At 37.1% G+C, this 17,337-nt stretch overlaps 1 protein-coding gene across 1 annotated transcript; it reads right to left on the bottom strand.

Annotated features, from left to right (window-relative positions):
* Positions 1–7,942: 7,942 nt before the first annotated feature.
* On the bottom strand, positions 7,943–10,633 carry LOC108593908 (olfactory receptor 10D1B-like). Its single transcript, XM_035264948.3, has one exon. It carries the CDS (start codon positions 10,084–10,086, stop codon positions 9,112–9,114), a length of 975 nt encoding a protein of 324 aa, XP_035120839.1. The 5' UTR covers positions 10,087–10,633; the 3' UTR covers positions 7,943–9,111.
* Positions 10,634–17,337: the final 6,704 nt, after the last annotated feature.

Raw genomic sequence — 17,337 nt, 5'->3', positions numbered from 1 at the left:
TTCTTTCTTGTCAATTCCAACCAAGGGTATTTAATTGCATTGCAATTGACAAGTGGCATTTTTACCACTAACACCCACAAGAGAGGTAATGTAGAAAAGCTAGTTTTTTGAGGGTTATTTTTTTTGGCAGAAGGTGGGGGAAAGGTTGCTTGTTTCCTTTTTAATGCAGTGATTTAGGAAAAATCAGCCTCAGTATTGCTTTTTAATGCAGTGATTTAGGAAAAATCAGTATTTCACTTTGGAAATATTGAAAAAACCTGATGTGAATGAAATTAACCATGAACATGTGTCTGGAAAGGAGACTGTGTATACTCATGATCAGTTTTTCCTTGGAAGAACAATTACAGAGTGAATCCAAGACATAAACACTATAGCAAGCCTTCTTGCATTGATTAACTAATCTTTACCTCATGACACAGCTCACAAATGGAAACCAACAATTAAAGGGCAAAAGAGTCAAAATTGTAATGAGCATTAAAAGCATCTTGTAGAATTGAATACCTTTGAGATTAATTAACTGAAAAAAATTTTCTTCTCAATGATTCCCTTCGAGAGATTCTATAGCTTGGTGTAAATGATACAAGAAGTTTTTGTAACTGTGTTTCCTGCCAGGAGCTTTCCATTATCCAACTGAAAAAACAATGCCCATTTTCTGAGTTTTAACAAATGATGTTCACAGTAGTAACTATGGAAAGCACTTGCTTTGGTCAATAGTACACATCCTACATTGTACATGAGAGGCACTGGAGCAGAGCTGGGTTTCAAAGTGAGAGGAAATAAGGGCTGAAGGCTACAGGACATGTGTATTATTTTGAGCAAGTCGCCCAAATTCTGTCTCTTTTTTCTAAAATGTAAAATCAGATAATAACAATAAGTACTTACCTCACAGGGTTATTATGAGACCCAATGAGACAAGACTGTAAAGAACTAAACATTGTGTTCAGAGCATGGTAAATGCTCTATAAATCTTAGCTAACCAAACAAAACATTACATTTGCTTTTGGTATCTCAAACATTTCCTGATGGTAGCTTTATCTTGTTCCATTTACACTTACAATTTTAATAAACCTATCAGTTTGCTAATCTAATCTAAGCCCAATGAATACAATGTAACCTCTAATCTTGTATTGTTGATTGTGTTAAATTACTTTGACGAATTCTTGATTTCCTGCAGTATTTACAAGCAACACTTGTCATTTCTCATGTTTCCTGAGGATATGAGGCAAATTGAGAACAGGGTCCTGTTCTCTGCTTTTTTTCTTACTAAGTCTTTGTTTATATCTAGCTATAATTTGTCAGCATAGCTAAAGGTCAAATATACAATGAGTTGACACAGACCGTGTAATTCCAGTATCTATTACTTTTGTGGGGTCACATGTTCAGGGTTCAGCATTTCAGTAACTTCATTTGAAAGAAAAGTAATTCTGAGAACTGTAATGGGAAACAAAGCCTCATTCAATTTTACTTTAACCCAACACATTGCATAAGTATAACATAACTTTTAAAGTGAGTATTTGAAATTAAATTGAAAGCTTCATTATATACAATATTCAATACTGGTTATGGTGGTTAATGTTATGTCAACTTGACTGGACACTGAATGCCCAAATATTTGGTCAAACAGTATTCTGGATGTGTTTGTGAAGATGTTTTTTATGAGACTGACATTTGAATGAGTAGACTGAGTAAAGCAGATTGCCCTCCCTAACATGGGTGACCCTCATCCAATCAGGCAAAGGCCTGAGTAGAACAAAAGCACTAAGAAAGATAGAACTTTTGCACTTTAACGGATTGACCTCAAATGTGGGATTTCTCCTGCTCTCAGGCTAAAACTTACACCATTGTCTTTCCTAGTGCTCAGGCCTTTGGATTCAGACTGAACTTATACAGTCAGTTCTACTGGGCCTCCACTTGCCAACCGCAGCTCTTGGGACTTTTCAGCTTCCATAGTCATGTGAACCAATTCTTTGTCATCAGATCTGTCAGACCACAAAGCCCAGCACATTCTTAAACACTGCCACTAGTATTCCTGAAGAGTTGTTTCCAAAGAAAAAGCCTGTAAGTTGAATGCTAATTTTCTTTCTTTTTAATTTTATTTTGTGTGTTTTAGGTTCATGGGTACATGTACAGGTTTGTTATATAGGTACTGTTTTCATGGGGGCTTGTGGTACAGGTTAGTCTGCCACTACTAAGCCTACTACCAGATGGTTACTTTTTCTGATCCTCTCCCTCCTCTGATCAGCCTCTATCCTCAAATAGGCCTCAGTGTCTGCTGTTCTCCTCTTTGTGTCCATGAGTTCTCAACAAATTTAGCTCCCACTTATAAGTGACAATGTGTGATATTTGGTTTTTTGTTCTTGTGTTAATTTGCTAAGAATAATAGCCTCCAGTTCCATCCATGTTCCCACAAAAAACATGATCTCATTCTTTCTTTATGGCTGCATCACACTACATGGCACATATGTACCACATTTTCTTTGTCTGATCTCCCTTTGATGGTCATTTAGGTTGATGCCCTGTCTTTTCTATCATGAATAGTGCTGCAGTGAACATTCGCAAGCATATGTCTTTATGGTAGAAGTAGCATACCTCAAAATAAGAGCCTTCTATGACAAACCCACAGCCAAAATCATTCTGAATGGACAAAAGCGAGAAGCATTCCCCTTGAAATAAGCACAAGGCAAAGATGTCCTCTCTCAATATTCTTATTCAACATAGTATTGAAAGTCCTGGCTTGAGCAATCAGGCAAGAGTCATCTGTCTTATTTTCTTTACCTCTCTGTTCCTAGTTAACTGTTAAAAGTCATTTTGCCAATCTCATTTTGAAATAGTGAGATAATGTTTTATGCCATGATATAAAGCTGAAATACAGAAAAAAGAAATTATGTCTAAGACGGGAAAACTTTAAAGAAAATGACACGCCAGCTTGGGTGTTGAAGGATGAGTTGAAGTTTGTCCAGCAGAGGAATCAGGGAAGAGCACACCAAGAAAGAACATTAAAATGTATGAAGTCATAGAATTGTGAATGAATCTATTTTAAATGTTTTTAGGTCTTCTCTACAATCTGCACAGAATTAATCATTTCTGCCTTCATTTTGCTTTTCTACATTTTATATGCTTTCAGTAAATATTTATAACGTATTATTTTAATTATTTCTATATCTGCCTCCCATCTTTAGCTATGAGCTTCATAAGAAGACATACAGATATTTGTAACTTCGGTGTTTAATGTAATACATATTAAATAGATACTTATTTATTGAAAGAACAAATTAATTGTTTGAATAAAAATATGAAGCGATATATTTAAAGAATGGCAAGAAGGAGAGAGATGGGGTGTTACTGGGTGAACTTATGGCTTTGAGAAGACTAAAGAGATAGTTTGGCTTTGATTGTTAATTCTGCAGATACAGTACCGAATTATTTTAATTCAACATGTAAGCAAAAAACAATTATTAAAAATCCAAAAGAAACAGAGTATTATTATGTGGTTTGCATTCTGGAACGATACTACTTTAGGGTATGAAGGAATCTTAGGACCTCTGTCCACATCTCCTCAGCCCACTCCAGAAGTCACCTTCAGAGAGGTTTTTTTGTGTGCTAAGGGATCCCCATGTCTTCTACCTAAGAAATCTCTCGCCACAGAATTCTTTTCAGCTTACATCTAGAAAGCAGGCTAAAGCACCTAATTAATACTCTCAAAAACATCCACCAACCAATGCAGGGTAAAAATACCCCAGCTTCCTTTGCACCCCAGTGGGACAGCTTGGAAGTTGTTATACACTGTATTTCAGAGGGTCGCAGTGGGATTTAGCCCCAGTTCACCACAGTGGTAAACCATAGGCACACACTCAGTTGGCTGTTCTTTCCTGTCTTTTTCTCATTCCCTTATCAGATAATGCTTTCTGGGATTATCTTCCAAATTAATTGCTTAGGCCCAAACCTTTGTCTCCATGTCTGCTGTTAGACAAATCTAAACTAAATAAAATATTCTGTTTCTGTATGCCCTAGTAGAAGGAAATCTTGAAGAGAGTTTGGTGAAGGTATCTTTGTGTCATACGTATACATATTAACAGGTACGAAAAACACACCAAAATGTCTTTATTTAAAATAAAGGAGGTCTGTGCTGGGTGTGAATATCACACATGTAATCCCAGCACTTTGGGAGGGTAAGCTGACAGGATAATTTGAGCCCAAGAATTTGAGACCAGCCTCACCAACATGGCGAAACTCTGTCTCTACAGACAGTACAAAAATTGGCCAAGTGTGGTGGCCTCTGCTGGAGGTCCCAGCTACACAGCAGGCTGAGATTCACTTGAGCCCAGGAGGTAGAGGCTGCAGAGAGCTGTGACTGCACCACCACATTCCAGCCTGGGACACAGAGTGAGACCCTGTCTCAAAACAGAAACGAAAACAGTTTTTTCATTTTGGAAATTTATACTTATTTACTTATGGATAAAACCAGCAGCAAATACATGTTTGTATATTCATACAAGGAGACACGACACTGGCAATAATGAGTTAATTTCAGATATATGCAATACATAATTATGTTAAGTGAAATAAGTCAGGCACAGAAAGATAAATAATATTCTCACTCATATATGGGAGCTAAAATAATTAGGTTCATAGAAGCAGAGGGTAAAATTGTGGTTATTAGGGGCTTGGAAGGGGAAGGGAAAGGGGAGGATAAGAAAAGGTTGGTTGATAGATATGAAGTTACAGGTAGATGGGAGGAAGAAGTTCTAGTGTTCTATAGCACTATATGGTAAATATAGTTAATGATAATTTAACATGTACTTTCAATAACTGGAAGAGAGGCTTTTGAATATTCACAACACAAAGAAATGATAAATGTTTGAGGTGATGAATATGCTAATTACCCTGATTTGATCATTATATGCTGTGTACACATATTGAAATATTACTCTCTGTCCATATATGTACAGTTATTATATGTCAACTAAAAATAAAAGGGGAGGAAATTGAAATACATATGTAATAATTAAGTGAATCAAAGCCAATTTCAGTAGAATTATATTAATAAAAGCTCAAAGCTTTGCAATGAAGTGTTACCAACATAGGTGTTTAGGGACACAAACATAGCAGGTAAAATGCAAATAACAACAAGGGAATAATAAACACAAAACTCAGGAGAGTGATAACTTCTAGTGAAAAAAAGGTGTGCGATCAGGCCGAGGTCCACAGAGAGCTTCCAAGGCACTAGCATTACCCTTTGCCCTAAACTATCCCCTAATGGGATACACATGTTCATTGTATCATTGTATCTCAGATCCTTATATTGCACATATTTTTCATGAATATTAGTTTCTAAATGTTTAATATTTAATAAAACTTTTTTAAAACAGACATCTAACAGGACAATAAAGAATGGCTTTTTGATGGTATCATTACTATAGGTTATTAGTGAAACAATAATTAAAATATTTTTAAACAAAACATAAAATAAAGGAATGATATGTAGTAGGCTCACCAATGTAGCACTCCAACAATAACAGGTATTGTTGCCCCTCTTACCCTAAGGGAATTAGCGCAACATATGATGTAATAATGCTATTCTCTTAGCTTGACTAATTATTTTTCCAAAGGTGGAGTCAGTACCCTTGACCAAGATAACTGGAAATTGAGTGACTGAAAACAGTATTTCGGACTGGTTATTCATTCATTTCATTCAATTTGATTTAGAACAAACCAGCAAGGACCCAGAGAGAGCAGAGAATAAACAGAACAGGTCCCAACTCCTGTGAATGCTCCTTTGAAAACTCCTCCACAGTCTTCCCCTGCCACGTCAGTGGCCGTCACCTTAGCTTCACTTTTGGTGTCCACATCATAGGTTTCCATTTGGGATGCCCCCATCATAGTTTTGCACTCTTGGGACTGCAGGAAAAACAAAACACCTAAGTGAAATTCAGAACAGGCATCACTTTGTTAAAAAAAAAATTAGAAAGGAGCAAAAACGAACAGTGACTGGGGAATACAGGAGTGTTGTGCAAAAAAAAAAATGGGGATGGAGAACAAAGTAGCCTTTAAAGAAACTAGAATTCACTTGGCGTCAGGTCTTGTTGTCTCTCTTAGGCCATGCTTCAAGCCATTGTCTCAGGAAAGGCTGTGCTAGAGCCTGCTCTGCTCAAAGCATCCTCTGATCCTCTGCTTCAGTGTTCTGGTTCTTCTCTGGCCTCACTGGTCTTGACACTTGATTTTTTGTTTTGCTTTGCCCCTGTGGATTAAATACTTTTCTGGATGGTCTACCTGGTTTGAGGTTTTTCCTTTGACACTTTTTCTCAAGTTCTTCTTACACCACCTCTTAGATTATAGAATACAGAAAAGTCTCATTTCACCCTCATACCCAACATGGGCCTGCACACCTTCAGGCTGGGACTGGCATTCTAGGCTCATGCTTATGTGGAAAGAGAACTCAGACACCACCCCGAAACCTAAGAACAGCATCTCAGAATTGCTGGGGAGAGCAGAGAGGTCAACTTGTTTAAGGAGGTAAAGATAGAGTATTTTTTGTTCAAGGCATTAAATCCAATGAACAAAGAACTGAGCTAGAGAAGAACCCTGCAAACGGAAGGCATAGAAAATTTTAATTTTCCTGAAAAGGCATTTAGTCACAAATGGCAAATAGTTAAGAGATACCTACCTAAATAATTACCTCTCACCACCCTCCCCCCACATATAAAGACTGAAAAGTATGTTACCACTCTTTGGAAAAGACTCAACCATTCTTAATCTGGAAAAAACAAACAACAAAATATTTTCAATCTTCAACACCTTTTCTGTAAGGTCCTTTCTTCAAGTGAGAAAAATGTACTCCAGATTTTCTGCTGTATTGTATGTCTTAGTTGTATGTCTGTTTGTTTTCTCCAGCAGACTCTGACTTCTATGCAGCTGGGGTCATATCTTTTTCATTTTGCATTTCTCAGCCTTGCACAGAGTTATTCATCAAACAACATCTGAATGAGTGAAAATCTGGAAAGGAATTAGATCCCCTCTTTTATCTTTACAAATTCATCTCTTTTTACTGACTGTGCAGCTTCGACCAGTACACTGATGCATGGGAAAAGATCTTCAGAGTGTACTCAAAGAGGTTTGAGAAGGGCTTGCAATTTGGAATAAATTTGAAATAATTTGAGATGTTTTTCTAGTTTCCCTTTGAGGTTCTTGTTTGCTGGAAAACAACAGGAAACAGCACCGAAAGAGGTTTTTAGGAGCTTGAGTAGTGACCAAGCAAAAGTTTGTCTCCCCTCTAGGAGCTGCACAGGCTCACCCACTGGCTGGAGCCATTGAAACAGTGTTGCTGGTCTGTTCTGGCCGTTTCTTGACTGCGCTCTAATTCTAAGAAGTGCAGATGGGGAAAAAGCACTGGTTTCTGCTTCTGTCCTCTCCTCTTCCATCATCCTCTTTACAGCCCTTTTGGAGCAAACTTCACAGCAACATGTTTCCTCATTGTGATAGGATTCTCAGTGAATGCAGTTATGAAAACAATAAGTTCACTGGATTGAAACAGCACATTTCTCATTCTTAGCAATTTGCAGCCAAAACTAAAGAAATATAAGAAGGGGAACCAAAATTGACCCCTTTTAGTCAATGGAGAAGCCAAAGACACCAAACAGCAACATCTCGGACCCAGCATCACCTCTTGATTGTACTGAGCAAGACAAAGTCAGACTTTCTCTTTTTTTTTTGAGACAGAGTGTCGTTCAGCCACCCAGGCTGGAGTGCAGTGGCACAATCTCGGCTCACTGCAAACACCGTCTCCCAGGTTCAAGTGATTCTCCCGTCTCAGCCTCCTGAGTAGCTGGGATTACAGGCACCTGCCATCATACCAAGCTGATTTTATTTTAGTAGACACAGGGTTTCACCATGTTGATCAGGCTTGTCTTGAACTCCTGACCTCAGGTGATCTGCTCTCCTCAACCTCCCAAAGTGTTAGGATTACAGGCATGAGCCACCACGCATGACCCAAAGTCAGACTTCTTTTTTTTTTCTTTTGACAGTTTTTACATTGTGACAAAGTCAGACTTTCTAGTGTGGAATCACAGCACAGCTGCCCCTGCTTGGATTCCCCTACCTACATCTCATTCACATGCTTTACCTTCACAGCCAGGGCCTGTTTCCACGTCTAAGCCCCACAGCCAGGGTTTGGAAGTGATACAGCACATTGGTACCTCTGCTTTACCCATAAGAGACTGCCTTACGTCCCAGTCAGGAGCCTTTTCTCTTTATATAAGTAACAGGATGCTTTTAAAATAAATATGGATGAGCCAACAAAAAAAAAAACCACTTTTTTTCTTTTATTTTTTTGAGAGAATGATTTTTTAAATTGAGGTTAAAAATACATAACAAAAATTGAACTATTTAAAAGTGAACAAATCAGTGGCATTTTGTACATTCACATTCACATTCTCCATAGCATGTTCACAGAGTTGTACAATCATCACCTCTACCTAGCTCCAAAACATTTTCATCACCCCACAATCAAACTAAAAAAAAAGATGGATCTCCTGCTTTAAGGGATTTACCTGTCCTGGATATTTAATAGGAATGGAATCATACAATATATAACCTACTATTTCTAGCTTTTTTTTCACTGAGTGTTAGCCTTTCAAGTTCATCCACATTGTAGGAGGCATTCCTCATTTCTTTTTGACTGAATAACATTTTTTAACAACTTGTAGACCAATAAAAATGAGGGCTTATCCAATGCAGGCATTTGAGGATATAGTCACTGCAGTCAAAATGAAGACATGTCAGGGCAGGAGGGAAACGAAGAGGAGGAGGAGATGTGGGAGAATGAAGAAAATAAAGATTGAGAAGCAGAAGCTCCAGGCTGTTCTGCTTACTGAGGAGAGTTTCTTTCTCTCAATCTCTCCCTCTCTCTCTCTTTTGTATGATTTCTTCAACAGAGCACAGGTCCCAGAGTCACAAAACCAGCTCTAGAGTCCTCATTCTGCCATCATTCACTCCTTACATAACCTTGGACAAGTTACTTTGAATCCGAGTCTCAACATTGTAAAATAGAAATAACAATACCTGCATCCTCAATTTCAAAAATATTTGTGAGAACCAAATAAAAATGGTTATAAGCTATGAATTGTGGTTGAAGTGCCAGTTACTTATTTCTCTCTGCAACTGCTCAGGAAGAAAGCGCAGCTGATGTAAGACCTTCCTTAGTGATGATTTCACCTCCTTATTCCTCAGACTGTAGATTAAGGGGTTCAGCATGGGGGTAACCAAGTTGTTCAGAATCTGAACAGTTGCATCCAACCAGGGGCTTGGGGTTGGTCTCAGGTAAATAAGGACTACTGGCATGTAAAAAAGCAGGATGGCAGTGAGGTGGGCGCTGCAGGTGGAGAAGGCATGGTGTCGGCCCTCAGCAGAGCGGATCTGCAGGATGGAGCAGATGATGCGGCTGTAGGAGGTGAGGATGAGAAGGAAACAGCTGAGGGGCATGAGGCCCACACTGATGAACCCCACCATCTCTAGGGCTGACGTATCTGCACAAGCCAGCTTCAGCATGACTGGGATATCACAGAAATAATAGTCCACCTTATTGGGGCCACAGTAAGGCAATTGAAAGGTGAGAGTGGTTAGAAAGGTGGCCTGAATGCAGCCGAAGAATGAGGTCCCCATGGCTAGGATGACGCAGGCTCTGGGGTTCATGATTATTGTGTAGTGTAGAGGGTGACAAATGGCAACAAAGCGGTCGTAGGCCATCACCGTGTACAGGAAACACTCAGTGCAGCCCAGGAAATGGTAGAAGAAGAGCTGGGATGCGCAGCCTGCATAGGAGATGGCTCGGCTGTTCCCTGAAAGATAGCACAGCATCTTGGGGGAACTTACAGAAGGGAAAAATATGTCAAATATAGACAACTTGCACAGGAAGAAGTACATGGGTGTGTGAAGCTGAGTGGAGGAGACAATAGCCAGCAGAATGAGCAGGTTCCCCATAAGGGTGAAGATGTAAAAGGAAAAAAACAGGACCAAAAGCATAGTCTCCAGACCCTCTGTGTGTGGGATGCCAAGCAGGATGAATTCAGTCACCACCGAGAGATTCCTCATGGCTGTGAAAACATCCAACCTTGAAACGGTACCCAAGACACACACCAAAGTCTAAATACCAATGTCAAGTTCTCAAGCTTTTTGCTGATGAGTGCTTTGACTATGTTTTTAACAAGGAACAACTTGCCTTCTTATGAAGGGCAAGACTGAGATCTACGTTAAAAAAAGGAAATCAGGTAATAAAGAAATGGCTATTTTGGAGTCAGTCTATTCAACTCATGGAAAGAATGCTTTGTAAAGGCAAATGTTTGTCTTTTTCAGGATAAGAAGTTTAGAGACATATATAAAATACTTCAACTTAAGTTAGAAACCTAAGTACGGTGCATTTATTCTTTTTGAGTATATTTACTATTTGAACTCTTGTGATGTCTTTACATAACAAATTTCCACTATTCATTGACCTCTGCAACATAATAGAAAAAGAAATTTATTAGAGACCAGGAAACTTAATATGGATCCTGATTTTTTCCATTTATTAGCTATATTCGCTAAAACAATTTACACAATGTCCTTAACAGACTTAGTTTCATCATTTACCAAATGGAAATCACACTTATTATAACAACATCCATAACACAAGTATCCTAGTATTAAAGTGTATGAAGTGTCTGCTAAAATGTCTTGCAAAACTATGAACCCCAGTGAAAAATTGTTTTCTTTTTTTCATAAGTTATTGGGGTACAGGTGGTATTTAGTTGCATGAGTAAGTTCTTTAGTGGTGACTTGGGAGATTTTGGTGGACCCATGACCTATGCAGTATACACTGCACTGTATTTGTAGTCTTTTACCCATTGCCCTCCTCTCATTCTTCTCCACAAGTCCCCAAAGTCCATTGTATCATTCTTATGCCTTTATGTTCTCATAGCTTAGCTCCCTTTGTTTGATATATTTTAAACTTAGTTCTTTAAGTGCCTTACTTTAATGTTGTTATTCTGTAATTATTTGCAAAAAACTTGTGTTAAATAACATTGTTTAATAGATTTAAGATTACATCCTCTTCAGATTACATCTTTCTAGACTTGAAAGGCTGAAGAATCCCAGCTCTATCAAGAGATGCTGGTGTGGTTCTATAGTTCTTATAGTCTTATCTAAGTTGGCTTAAGATGACTGAAATATTGAGAAACAGTATCAGCAAGGAACGTATCAGATTTCCTTGTTACTGTAATAAAGTAAGAAATACAGTCATTCATGTAAAGAAAGGCAAAGAACAGCACTAACCAGGTAGGTTATATAAGTCAGGAGCAAGTTATAGCACCTGAAAGATACAGACATCTCTCATTATTCACTTAGTAATAATAATGATAGTACACACACACACACACCCCATTTAATGAATACTTACTGCATTCCAAGGACAGGCTCAGCATTTTTTAATTTATTATTTATTTAAGAAATATACCTATAAAGAGATATTACTATTATTATTACAGTTCCCATCTATAGATAGGAAAGTGAAGCTTAGAAAAATTAAGCAGGTTGCTCAAGGTTAAAAAGCTAGTATGTGACAGATTGGTTTCATGCCATTTCCTGTGCCCTGTCATTAGGAAAATATGCCCTCTGTTTGCCTTTTCTTTCTAAGACAGCCTGCTCCATTGCTCGGCAGTGACACTCTTTCCATATGCGTTCACATCATTGCTTTATATTAAGGTAGGAAAAGACTTCATGTCCTATTTCTTCCTAGTCATTTCCAGTCTTGACTTCAGAGTCCTCTTGCTAAATATCTCACATAGTTTTAGAGATCATACAACAGGTGTTTTCTATCCCTTTAACACCAGACCTTAGTATCAGCTTTAATTCAGGAGCTGTAAATTTGCAGAGCCACATTCATCATGGGGATTCCAATCATAAGCTGTGGAAAGTGTCATGGAAAAGCATCTCTAAAGAGAACGACTAACCCAGAATGAGTCACCCACATATTACCCAAGAGTTGGGCAAAAGTAAAGACAACAGAGAAACAGTGACATTCTGGGGAAGAAATGCTTCTGAAAATCTGCCCCTTGTTACTAATTCTAGCCACACCTGAATCGTCTCTCTGAGCAACTCAAATTGCTGTGAGCATTCATCTTCTTGGCCAGCAAAGGCAAGAGGGAGAGAATCTGGTTCTTGCCTATGATCACACACCACAATATCCTGTGATTCCATAACTTGATTTTTAATTCCATTTCAGGAAGAAGTCACCAGAGACCAGGAAGTTCTCCATTAGTATGTGAGGGGGAGAGGCTAACAGTGAGACATGGGTAGAAGTTTGAATACTCACACAGTCCACCTGAGAACATAGTCAACTTTTCCAAGTGTTATGACGAGATCTCACATTTAATTTTTCTCAGCAGAGCACAGTGTGCGCCAGCCAAAGGAGCCTTAATTCTCCTATTTATAAAGAATCAAATCTCACAGGGTTTGTACCATCAAGACCTGTACACACTCACTCTCTCTGGATTGCTTTCTTGGAAGTTTTTTTCAGATCCCCTGAAGCCTTACTTGGGACTCAGTGATAGCTCTGAGGGAGCAATTAGTCAATGACATTCACCACCCAATCATAAGATAACAAGTATGATATCATTGGAAAGGGATACTCTAAAGTGGGAAATAGGTTCTTCCAAAGCTGTTTACATAGTAAAAAGACTCCAGTTTTAACGTTAGATTACTTTCAATGCTATCCCTGTGTTTGGGTGTTTTTACACCGTCATGGCTGCTCCAATTCAGCTCAATATTATAAGCTCACGGTCTCATGATAGCTCATGTTATCATTTGTCTCATCACTTTTGACATTATCTATACATGCATGTGACTATATGGCTATCTCTAATAAATATCATTATTCTAGACATAAGCCTAATCAGTAATTATTCATCATGTGTTTACTATCATGATGTATCTTCAGGACATTACGTCTACAGAAAAATAGTCTCACATACTGGACACATTGCTGGAAAGATGACCAGTATAAATAAAGGAGCTATAAACCATCTTAAAAGAAAAATAATCAACTAAAATGCTATTATTTCATCAGCAATCCACTGTAAGCACTTACCATACACTGTCATGCTAATTTGTTTAGTTCATTGTTACATTTAATCTCCAAATGAAACCTTATGAAGTAGATGGTATTAGTTGACAAATAAACTGAAAAACAGATTAAATAATTTAGAGATTATACAACTAGAAAGTAAACGAGCTGAGACTCTAATTTCAAAGCAAATTCTTTTAAGCAGTAGGCTATACTGAATTACAGTGATTTGAGTCTTGCTCCAAAAGAAGAGAAGTAGAGACGTAATGCCATCTTCAAATGCTTGCAAGGCTGGTGGGTAGACTTGATATGAGCTGTTTTACACAGACTCGTGAATCATGGGCAAATGTAATAGAAAGACAGACTTATTTTCAATGTAGAAAGAAATTATTTAATTATTAGAAAATGTACATCAATGAAATAAGCAACCTTATGATGTAATGATCTCATCACTGGAAGTATGCAAGAAGAGGTAAAAAGAACCATCTTTGAGCTATGCCATTAAGGATGTTCTCAATAATAACATAAAGTAAAAAAAATTAAAGTTTTTTCTTAGTATAAAATTATTTGATTTTATTTTCACCCTAAAAATTTTCAATGATAACTGACCTAACACAATAAAAGTGGACTTTAAATTAATGAAGATAATTCAACTAACCCCTAAAGCAAAAGCAATTATGAAAGTGTCCATAGTAGCAACAAAAGTAGTTACAAAGGTTACAAAACTATTAACCACTATAATACCAAAGCTGTTGCTGAGGCATTTTTAAAAGAGGAGAAAAGCAGCTTATGGAGGAAGTACAGATAGTGCTCAGACAAGGTCTCAGAGGATGGAAGCAGCTTGTTGGGGTGTCTTAGTAAGATCATTCAAGTTTTAATAATTGCTAACATTTTCTGTGGATTTCTTACATACTGGAATTGTGATGAGGGCTCTGTGTTTAATATCGTTCAATGTTTACCAAAAATTTATGTCTATTTTTTATTAATCTCAAAGAATTTTAGCAACATAACTAAGGTAACAGAGTCGGTTAGTGGTAGAACTATCTCTCAAATCCAGAATAATATGACTTCTCCCTTTGTGTTATATAGACAAATAAGTTTATTACTAATTTTGATTTTCATATACTCATTAATAATTAACATTTGTAGTTGTTCTATTTTTTCAATACACTTTTATGTAGTTTTGATTAATTCTTAAGAGCTCTGTAAGGCAGTTTGCCTTGACTCTGCTTTACAAATAAGTACATTAAACCTCAGAGTAATTTTGGCTTTTCTAAAGTTAGACAGTAGAAGAGCCCAGGCATTCCCAGGTTTAGCTCTCTTTCCACTACATCATCGCTGCTTCCCCAAATGACTCCATACAGAAAGCAGCTGTCTCTGGATAAGAGAAAAATTATTAATAGATTCATTTGGATATTTAGATAAGTCTTCTGTATAACCTTATAGTTGTTACTGTTTTTATCATGGATTCCCTGACAAGATAAGGGCATGAAAATACAATGAAATAGGCTGGGTGTGGTGGCTCACACCTGTAATCCCAGCATTTTGTGAGGCCTAAGTGGATGAGTCACTTGAGGCCAGGAGCTTGAGACCAGCCTGGCCAACATGGTAAAACCCCATCTCTACTAAAAATACAAAAATTAGCAGGGTATGGTGGCACATGCCTGTAATGCCAGCTACTTGGAGCTGAGGTGGGAAAATTGCTTAAACTAGAAAGGCGGAGGTTGCAGGGAGCCGAATCACACCACTGCACTCCAGCCTGGATGACAGAGCAAGACTCAATCTCGAAAAATAATAATAATGATGAGATAAAGCATGAGAGAGAGAGAGAGAGAGAGAGAGAGAGAGAGAAAGAGAAATTTATTTAGCTCATGTTCTGTTTCCGAGGGAAAAAGTCTCACTAGAAAGTTTACTGCATATTTCTCAGAAGAGGTCTCTTGCCATGGTATGACTTGTGGGGAAATTTGCATCATCTTTGCTTTAATCTGCTTAATTTATTCCTTTTTTTCCTACTCCAGTTATTCAAGTAAGTCACTAACATATTCTAGCAACAACAGATTCCTCAACTAATTCTTCAGCAAAACTTTCTGTTTATAAATAGGAAGCTTAAGTCTAGGCATTCTTGATCCAGTGGCAGGTGCTTTGTTGTTTCTTGGCAGGATAAGGGTCTGCAGTGAATTGTCAGTCATGTTTCTTCCTTTATCTGTGACAACCCAGTAAAGAAGAATTAGATTGTAAGCTCACAAATGGAAAAGAGTATAAAGATGGCTATTTACTGGGTGACACATTTCTGAAGCTGCTCTTTCCTTTTCTTCCTTTTGTTTTTCCTCCCTTCCTCTCATTATATTTTTCCTGATAGAAAAGTTCTTGGCATTTAAAAAATTTGATGGTTTCTATGGAAGAGGTGTGATTCCCTTAGTGGAGGAATTAAAGTAATAAATACAGAACTGAAAATTTTCTACATTTGTATTGGGGAGAGATGGGAATTAAAGCAATAACTGGGACTTGAATCCTTGGAAAGTCTCTTGAGTGATTTGGAATCCTCGGTCATCACTAATTCCTAAACAAATTTTCATGCTTCTATCTGATCCCACTCCCACTTTCAAAGCCTGTAACCTGTTGGGATGTAAATCAGGTAACCATAACAGGCAACAGTACTGGACCAGCCCCTGGAATCAGATGGAGTAGTTCAATGTCTAAAAGGAATCACTAGTTTCCATCTCTCAATGGAAATGTGAGCCTGAAAGTATTTTGTGTCTCAATCAATATTAAGGCCATTTGGAACCAACTATCAGTTGTTGGAGCTTCAGAAAATACCGAACCCAAATTTAGAATCTATATCTTTAGCTGTTACACCATGTCCTTTGATCATGCATTCTAAGAGTTAGTTATAAGAGAATATTTCTATCTATTCTTCAGACAAATCTGATCCTCCTGAACTACAGCTTCACTTTACAGTATCTTCTGTGCTTAATGTGTGTCTGTTTAGCCATGGACATTAAGAAATCACAACAGCAGATGTGTTAATTTTTAATTTATCATAACTGATAGAGCTGTTTTGAGTGTATACAACTCTGTATCTTGGACCAGGGGTGGTAGTGGCGTTCGTATATTTATTTACATCTGAAAAATTATTATAAAATGATTGTTGTATAAAGATTTGGTACAAAATGGAAAATATATAGCTGTGTATTGATTGTATCTGTAACATTCATTTTAATGTTTTTATCTATTAATGATTATAGATTCTCCCCAAATCTGATAATTTAGCTAATTTTTAATGAAGTATTATAACCTTTGTTCTTAATATTCAAAACAAGTAGCTATTTCACATTTTTATTTTTAAAAGTAAAAAATATAAAACTTTCAATCATAGTCTCTATATGTAAAGTTGTTATTAACTTAAAATAGATGGTTATAACTGCAAGATATTTTTATGAAGGCCTTAAGATAACCACAAAGAAAAGTCTCAAAAGATAAAGAGAAAATAATCAAAGCAAATTGCTACCAAAAAAGAAATCATCAAATAAAGGAAGAAAGCAAGAGAAGAACAAGTCAACAGCAAAACAAACAGAAAACAATCAAAATGGCACTAGTAAGTCCTCACTTATCAATAGTTAATTTAAATGTTAATGGATAAATTCTCCAATCAAAAGACACACACTGATCATTTTTATTTGCCTATCATACTTCAGTAAAGCAGAAAACATGCTTGCAAGCTTAAGCATCTTTATCCTAAAAATCTACTGAATACTAAACTGTTAGTTACAATATTTCAAAAAAGAATTAAATTGAATGAATGGATTTTACAGTACATAAATTACACTTCATTAAGCTGTTAAAAAAAAAGATGAAATAAAGACTAAAAAAAGCCAGGATTCCATACTCTGTACAGAGCTTGATATTTGACAAAGGCTTTAAAAAAATATATATCTATTATCTCATGTAAGCCTGACTATATTCCTATATAATTCCACTTTCAGCTTTTTGCCTATGCTTATTATTTAAGAACTGCCTAACATTATACCCTCATCCCTCCCTAAGTCTCTTTCTATTTATAGACCCTCCCTGCATTGCTGGGTTCTTCCCCACAACTCATCTCATTTTCATATCTCACCATTAAGGATGTCTGTTTGTTATATCACTTGGTAATAAAGACTGGTTTATGTGCAAAACAAACACAAACGTTTAACTTTGGATGGACTACAACAGGGAAAAACAAATGTTTTCTACCTCTGAAGTTC

This window comes from Callithrix jacchus, chromosome 10 (assembly GCF_049354715.1).
Source record: "Callithrix jacchus isolate 240 chromosome 10, calJac240_pri, whole genome shotgun sequence".
NCBI lineage: Eukaryota > Metazoa > Chordata > Mammalia > Primates > Cebidae > Callithrix > Callithrix jacchus.
Note: the sequence above shows the minus strand (reverse complement) of the source record. Positions and strands in the feature narration are given on the sequence as shown.

Excerpts from the sequence above, each read along its gene's own strand:
- LOC108593908 (XM_035264948.3), bottom strand. The coding sequence starts at position 10,086 with ATGAGGAATCTCTCGGTGGTGACTGAATTCATCCTGCTTGGCATCCCA.